Source organism: Alligator mississippiensis, chromosome 7 (assembly GCF_030867095.1).
Source record: "Alligator mississippiensis isolate rAllMis1 chromosome 7, rAllMis1, whole genome shotgun sequence".
In the NCBI taxonomy this organism is placed as follows: domain Eukaryota; kingdom Metazoa; phylum Chordata; order Crocodylia; family Alligatoridae; genus Alligator; species Alligator mississippiensis.
Genome location: NC_081830.1, coordinates 16,914,352 through 16,922,563, shown reverse-complemented (window position 1 = coordinate 16,922,563; position 8,212 = coordinate 16,914,352). Strand labels below are relative to the sequence as shown.

The 8,212-nt window shown below is 48.4% G+C and overlaps 1 protein-coding gene across 1 annotated transcript; it reads right to left on the bottom strand.

Annotated features, from left to right (window-relative positions):
- Positions 1–6,938: 6,938 nt before the first annotated feature.
- LOC106740113 (olfactory receptor 6B1-like) lies at positions 6,939–7,961 on the bottom strand. Its single transcript, XM_014608276.1, has one exon. It carries the CDS (start codon positions 7,959–7,961, stop codon positions 6,939–6,941), a length of 1,023 nt encoding a protein of 340 aa, XP_014463762.1.
- Between the last annotated feature and the right edge of the window lie 251 nt (positions 7,962–8,212).

Below are 8,212 nucleotides of genomic sequence, written 5' to 3'. Positions count from 1 at the left end.
TGGTTCCCAAGGAGGAGTAGGAAGAGCTAATTGACTACCTGCTTCTGTAGGGAGGTGTCCTGAGGCTGGGGTGAGAAGCCCTGCCCTAAGAAAGGGATATTTGTGCTACTGCTGTGTTGGCTTCTCCTTGTGGTGCAGAGGGCCATGTGGAAAATCTGGAGAATGGCCTGAATGCCCTCCATCTATCTCTAGGGTGTGGCAATGAGGGACTGCTCTGTCTTCTTAAAAATATGGAAGTTCTCCATTAATGTATGCATGGCTGGTGTCACCATGCCACCAGCTTCAGAGGTAGCCTCAGCAGTCCTCAGTGTCTGGAAGTCAGATCATTGCCTGGCCTGGGAGATTCCCTCTCTCCAACACTTTGGCTCACCTGTCTTACAATTCTCTATCTCATAGTTTCATAGCAGCTAGGGTGAGGAGGGACCTGAACAGATCATCTAGCCTGACCCCCTGCCACAGGCAAGAATGAATGCTGGGTTCACAAGACCCCAGACAGATGATCATCCAACCTCCTCTTGAATTTGCCCAAGGTAGTGGTGAGGACCACTTCCAGATTTTGGCCACCGTAACTGTAAAATATTGCCTTCTGATCTCCAACCTAAACCTGTTCTCCATCAACTTATTACCATTGTTCCTCATCACCCCAGGTGGTCCTGGGGAGAAAAGGGCTCTGCCTATTTGCTGTTGATCTCCCCTGATGAGCTTGTAGGCAGCCACCAGGTCCCCTCCTCAGCCTCCACTTGCTGAGGCTGCACAGGTTCAGGTCCTTCAGTCTCTCCTCATAGGGCCTGTCCTGCTGCCCTCTCACCAAGCGGGTGGCCCTCCTCTGGACCCTCTCCAGGCTGGCCACTTTCCTTTTGAAGTGCGGCACCCAGTACTGAACATAGTACTCCAACTGCAGCCTGACCAAAGTCGCATAGAGGGGGAGTATCACCTCTCTGGAGCAGCTTGAGATGCATCTTTGGATGCATGACAAGGTATGGCTGGCCTTGCTGGCTGCGGTCTGGCATTGGCAGCTCATGTTCATCTTGGAGTCAATAATGACTCCAAGATCCCTTTCCACCCCTGTGCTTTCAAGAGGGGAACTCCCCAGCCTGTATGTATGCTGTGGATTCCTTCTCCCAAGGTGTAGCACCCTGCATTTGTCTACGTTGAACCCCATCCTATTCTCATCTGCCCACTTGTGTAATCTGTCTAAATCTAGTTGCAGCCTCTCTCTCCCTTCAAATGTGTCCACCTCGCCCCACGTCTTAGTGTCATCAGCAAACTTGGACAGCATGCTTTCCACCCCCTTGTCCAAGTCGCTGATGAAGATGTTAAACAGCGCGGGCCCGAGGACCGAGCCCTGGGGTACCCCACTGCTCACATCTCGCCAGGTGGAGTACGACCCGTCCACCACTACTCTCTGGGTGCGCCCCATGAGCCAATTTTTTACCCATCTGACTGTACAGGCATCAATGCCACAGTCGCTTAATTTATTGATGAGGATGGGGTGAGAGACAGTGTCAAAGGCCTTCTTAAAGTCTAGAAAGACTACATCCATGGCAACACCATCATCCAAGGATTTAGTTACTTGGTCATAAAAGGCAATCAGGTTGGCCTGGCAGGACCTGCCTTTGATGAACCCATGCTGATTGCCCCTGAGCATGATCTCCCCTGCTGGCCCCTGTCACGGCGGGGTCCTATAGGAGGGCCGTGATCTCTTTACGGCCCCCTCACTGTGCCAAGTCGGCCCAAGGGCACCCTCAAATTCTTGCCCGCCACGTCTTTGATGACTAGATAAAGTTGGGAGGCTGCCTTACGACTCCCTGGGCATGGTAAGCTGGGACCTCTGTCCCCGTGTGTTCCCGGACCCCCTGGGGGTCTCCCAGTAAGATGGGTGCTCCCCAGGCACCCTAGCCTTAAGGGCTACGTGTGACTCCTACCAACCCCTAATACCACGCCCCAAGCCTTGCAGATGTACTGGACGTTGGTCTGTCAACACGCCCGCTTCCCCGGGCCTCCTCTGTAGTCTAGCATGCTCTCCCGGGCTCTCTCCAATATACAGCCCCTCGCTGGGACTCTCGTCGCGCCCCCTCTGGGCCTTCTCTAAAATAATCTAGCCCGCTATGGGACTTCCTAGTGGATCTCTGGTCCTTTAGGCCAACCGCACAGCTACCCTCTCTGATCCTGGCTCTCCGCGCTGCTATGCCCTTACTGGGGATTCTCAATAGTGCCCCCTCCTGGGGCCTGCTATGCCCTTACTGAGGATTCTCAATAGTGCCCCCCTTTCTGGGGATCATCTCTGCACCCACACTCGGGCTTCTAAAATGCCACCCCCTTCCTTGGGGCTTGCTGCGCCCACACCTGGGCTTCTAAAGTATTGCCCCCTTCCTGGGGCTTGTCACGCCCGCACTGGGCTTCTCAATGCTGTCGCCCTCTCTCGGGGCCTTCTCTGTAGTGCCCCCTCCCTGGGGGCTCGTCATACCCACATTTGGGCTTCTAAAATATTGCCCCCTTCCTGGGGCCGTCACGCCTGCACTGGGGCTTCTCAATAGTTGCCCCGCTCTGGGGCTTGCTACACCCGCACAGGGCTTCTTAAGAAGGCTGCCCCTTCCTGGGGCTCGTTGTGCCCAACTTGGGCTTCTCAAACGCCCCCTCTGTGGGGCTGAGGTCTAAGCACCCCGTAAGCTGCGCCCTCACTGGCACCAGGGTCCACACACTGCTGTGGCTTCCCCCTGAGTACACTGCACCCTCACTGGTACTAGGGCCCCCACACCACTGTGGGTCCCTATGAATATGCTGCACCCACTCGGGCACTGGGGGCCTCACCCTCTGTTGTGAGTCCCCAACAAGGCCTCCTCCAACCCCTTATAGCCTCACCCAAACCACAGGTGTAATAGCAACAACACAAATGCAAAACACAAGCCTCTAGGCTATAACATAACTATAAGCCACCTGGCTACAACTTAGCATCATGGCTCAAACCTCCAGAGCTATCATGAGCTATACTTGCGATCAGGCTTCTACCCATAACTCAACTGAAGAAGCTCCTGCCTCTCCAGCTGCTGGCAGGGAACTGCCAGCCTGGCTTCAGCCCTGGGCTATATAAGGGCCAGGCCCTGCCTCCTACTGGCAGCTGACTCTCCTTAGTTGCCCCGGCAACCCACAGCTGTACTTCCTAATCATCGCTAGGGCTCCTTATGCACTGCCAGAGCTTTTCCTCTGGCAGTTTTCCCCTCTCTAGGAGCGGGGCAGCAAGGTGTGCCATGACAGACCCCTACAGACGTCCTAAAAACACCACTTAAAACACCACTCTGGTGCAACAGGTCTTCCTGTGAGTAGAGGACCACATATTCTAGCATATCCTCCTTGTGATTCCTCATCCTTATACATGGAAAGCTCTGAGCTTTCCTGAGACCAGTAAGAGCAGCTCTTGCAGCAGGTATGGATCCTAGAATGACGATAAGTAGAGAAGAACTGTTGTTAATGGTTTATGAGAACAGCTACCTTCAGATAAAAGTACTGTATTACCTCTCAGAAACTGCTTCACATTCTGCAGGATTTCAGGATGTTATTTATTCTAACTCCTGATTTTTTGCTCTGGGACCTCTGTCTGTTGACTGTCCCTGGTGCACACTTCAGGCAATTTTCTGGAATAAAATGGCCATCTGTTTGCCTTCCATCACCTTTCTTTTCTGAACAACATCCTTCTATCTACTGCCATGAGGACTAGTTGGACATGGTTATATCAGAACTGGGATTACCCCTTCCATGTGAGAACAGAGGCTGTTCTCACTGGAGCTCCTCCTGGGTCCCAGTGATGTTCCTTAAGTAAGGGATGTGAGCTGGTGCTGTGATATCCTGAGAGAAGGTGGGGTATGATGGAGGTTGGGGATGACAGTTGGGTGGGGGTTGTGATGGGTTTGCTGAACTTCCATAGCTCAAGAAAGAGTCATGCCATGTCCTCTGCATGAAGGCAAGTATGGGGTGTTTTCATGGAAGAGGTCCCCACAGCCTAAGCAAAACGAAAAAGCTAGGGATAGGTACCTAGCACAGGTTCAAGGCCGATTTCAATGTGCTTGACTGTATTTAAGTTAACAGGGCCTCCTTAAATCCATTCCTGGATGCTGAAGGAATGTGCAGAATGGATCTGGATGTCCCCGGCAATCACATTTCCAAAGCTGTGGGAGACAGGCGAGGTTCCAGAGGACCGGAAAAGGGTCATCTCATGGCAGTGACTGAAAGGGCTCCCTCCACATATACGCTGAAGCCTCAATGGTAGCACAATAGTTATGTCATGGTGCAGGGTAGACAACTCAGGAAAGGTCTGAACCAATGTCTGGCCTATGCATATAATTTCCAGCATTACTGAAAGAGTGCTCCTGAGCTCTGCAGATCCCTATCTGCTATCCCTGAACTGTCCTGCCATTCTATGCACTTTCCACCTCTATGGCCTTGTGTCCCAGCACAGCACTACCAGCGATGTGGGGTGAATGCAGGTGAGTTGTTGGGCCTCAGGGCCTCAAAAGGAGTAGAGTAGGATCAATAATCAATTCCTATGTCCAGTTAGACATGAGGAGTTTGAAGAGGAGTCAGTTCGTGGTGGAAGACAAGTTTCTAGTAACGTCTGAAATTAAGGTAAGCCATTTGTCTCATAGGACTGACATCAGCAAATAGCAGCTGTACCTGAGAAGCTCTGTGATTATATGTATGACCAGATCCGGTCAGATCTTAGTGGTTCTGCTTCATCTACTCCGACCATGAGGAGCTGGTCAGAGCTGGATGAAAGCATGTTTCTGGTTACACACTTCTGATGTTGGCTGCCCAGTGGTCTGCCTAAAGAAAAGAGGGGTACGCTATTACAAGGAAGTTGTGAGTGGGACAATCTTACATTTTTTAATCAGCAGAACTTTGTAGCGTGGGCATTTCCCAGGAGACACTGCATCTATAGCCTGATAGTTTGGGCACTCACAGCAGCTTTAGATGACTAGGGGATAAGCTTTTGATTCCCATGGGTAAGCGACATTTCAGTCTATCAGCCAGGGCAGAAGCACACCTGAAGAAGGATACAGCTACTTTAGTAGTTTTAATACTGCCACCACTCCCCTGCTGCCATATTCCAAAACCCCATGGGGATGGATTGGGGTTGGTCCACATCCCATCACATCCCCCACACCCCTTCCCCACCCCACACCGTCCCATCCACCACCGAAGGCTGGATCAGACCTGGGCCACATCTCCTTCCTGAACATACAGTAATGTTGTGGTGAGGCCACGTTTTCTTCCCCACCATGTAGCTGAATCAGGGCCAGACCACCTCTCCTTCCCCTGAAGGGCCCAGTCAGGCCTTGGCCACTCTCTGATGTCCTCATATGCCTGCATCGGGCCCTGCATCACTCCCACAAGTGCTGGATCAGTTCCATATGTCAGATCTGGCCTGCAGATGGACTAAGCACCTTTCATCCATCTGGAGAGATAAAAATGTTGGGTACTACTGCTTTCTCCACTGCTCACCATTCTAGCTTCCCATTAAGAGTGCTCTGCTATTGACCTTTGGTGGAAAGGACATGTTTTCATTCATGAAGCTAAGTTTGGCTTTAGTCGTCATGGGTTTTGGCAGACTGTATTTTCAGGAATACAAGGAATGCGTATATGTGTTTGGCAGCTAGTGGGCCTGCTCAGTCTGGGTGTATGCTTCATGGTGCAGTGTAATCCACATACACAAAGCTACACATCCAAGGATAGGATTCTCTGGGCAAAAAGTACAGAAATGCACTGTATGTGAGCAAAAAATGGACACACAGGGTGCATCTACATGTCACCCTATGGTGATGTAGCAATACGCTACATCACCATATGGTGTGCTGTGGTTATGTAGCGATCACATGGGTCTACATGTGATTGCTAGCTACATCACCATTGTGACACATTGCCCCGGTATAGTGTGCCACTATGGTGATGTAGCGGCGAAATCTAACTGTGTGCTGCATGCATGGCACAGTAACCACCCTTACTACGCCAAGCTTTAGTACTTCCAAAAGGAAGTACTAACACTGTGCGTGGTATCAACATTGACATATGGCGATGTATAGATGTGTCCACAGAGAACTAGGAAACAGCAGAGTGTCACTCTAATGATCTTGTGAGGCGTTCTTGAAAAAGCTTGTGACGGAGCTAGGAAGAATATGAAGAATTGTGTGGTCTCCTACTCCTGCCTTGACACAAAACAGTCCTCGCTTTCTAATCCCGGGGTTTTGGGATCCACTCTGAAAGCTGGGACTTTAGAAGGCCCATAAATGAGGTAGACATGAAATGTGCAACAGGATTTGAGATTATCACTCCTAGACTTGGGTTAAAATCTAACTACAAATTTATTAGTCAAAGATAGAAAAAGTAAGTAAATAACACAGAGGAAATTCATCATGCCTGTCAGTGACCTCTGCCCAATTTATAATTGATAGTCAAGCATTCCTATTATAGTAATTTTATTTCTGAGGATCTCAACACAATGTTAGATAACACAGCTTCCTCAATGCCCCAGTTTGTTGAGCACTATCATTCCCATGTTCAGGCAGGGAAAGCAAGGTTCAGACAGACAAAAAATATATATCATTCTAGCCTGTTATTCATGGAACAGCAGTTATATCCATTATAAGTCCTTGTCATTGTTCTGTCATTGATTCACCAGATCATAATGTAAAATTATATACATTCAGTTGTGATTTACATGAAGCACATTTTTACCAAAACTGTCAGTGAGCTAGAAATGGAGTAAGGTTCTTGTAGACTCTGTTCAAGAGAGTTGCTGACACTTTGTGGACAAATTAAATTGTTTGAAGGTTTTGATACAAGTATGTGACCAATGAGTCAAAGAGGTTAAATTTTTTAATGTATTTAATCTCTCTAAAGATTTTACTTCTTTTAGAATTCCCCAAAACCCCTGGGCCAGGAACCATTCATTTTCCACAGGTCTGATTCCTGTTATTTCCATTTTGCTTGAACATGATCATAGAGTTTAGGAAAGTTGGCATTATTTTCCAATTCATAAACATGAGGACAACTTTCCTTACAGCCTCCTTTACTTCCTTGTTTCTCAGGCTGTAAATGAGAGGGTTGGCCAATGGAGTCAGCACAGTGTAGGAAAGAGACAATATTTTGTTCAGGCCTCTAAGGTTGTTGGTTCTTGGCAACATGTAGACAATAGTTATAGACCCATAGAAAATTGTCACCACAGTAATGTGGGAGGAACAAGTTGAAAAGGCCTTTTGTCTCCCGGTAGTGGAAGGGATTCTCACTATGGTGGTGATAATGCAGACATAGGACATGAGAGTTAAAAAGAACGGGGGCAAAAGGAACATACAGCCAAGACTGAAAACTATAAGTTCTAGCTCATAAGTGTCACTGCAGGAGAGTGTAATTAGTGGTAAGTAGTCACAAAAGAAATGGTCAATTTGATTGGGTCCACAGAAGGTTAATCGCAACAAGAAGAGATATATAACTGAGGCAACTATAAATCCGCTGATCCATGAGCCAGCAGCAAGGCTGAAACAAAATCTGTCACTCATAAAGGCTGCATAATGCAATGGTTTACATATGGCCAAGTACCGATCATAAGACATCACGGATAAGAGACAACACTCTGTAACTATCAAGAAACCAAAGAAAAAAAATTGGATGAAGCAGCCAGAGAACGAGATGGTTCTGTCTTCTGTGAGGAAGCTGGCCAGCATCCTGGGCAGGAGGGTGCAGGTATAGCAGGTCTCCAAGCACGACAAGTTCCCCAAGAAGAAGTACATGGGGGTGTGCAGATGCTGAACAGCTATGATGAGCACAATGATGAGGAAATTCCCAGCCATGGTTGCAATGTAGAGTATGAGAAACAGCAGGAAGAGAAGTATTTGTAACTCTGGAAGAATTTCAAAGCCCAGGAGGATAAATTTGGTGACAGAAGTTTGATTTCCTAACTCTGCATTTGCCATGGCATCAGAGAGATTTCATACAGCTCTGCAAAATAATTTGAACAAAACAGCCCCCTTTCAAAATCATAGAATCAGTCCCTCTCCTGAGTTTTCAAGGGACTAATCTTGACTAAAAATGACCCATCTAGGTAGGTGTTCTAGCATGCCGACATGGAAGCCATTGTCCCACCTTTGTCATTGTGAGAAAAGGGCTAAATTCTCTTTTACAGATATGTAAAAACAGTTTTATACCATTTCCAGTTTCTGCATCA

Excerpts from the sequence above, each read along its gene's own strand:
- LOC106740113 (XM_014608276.1), bottom strand. The coding sequence starts at position 7,961 with ATGGCAAATGCAGAGTTAGGAAATCAAACTTCTGTCACCAAATTTATC.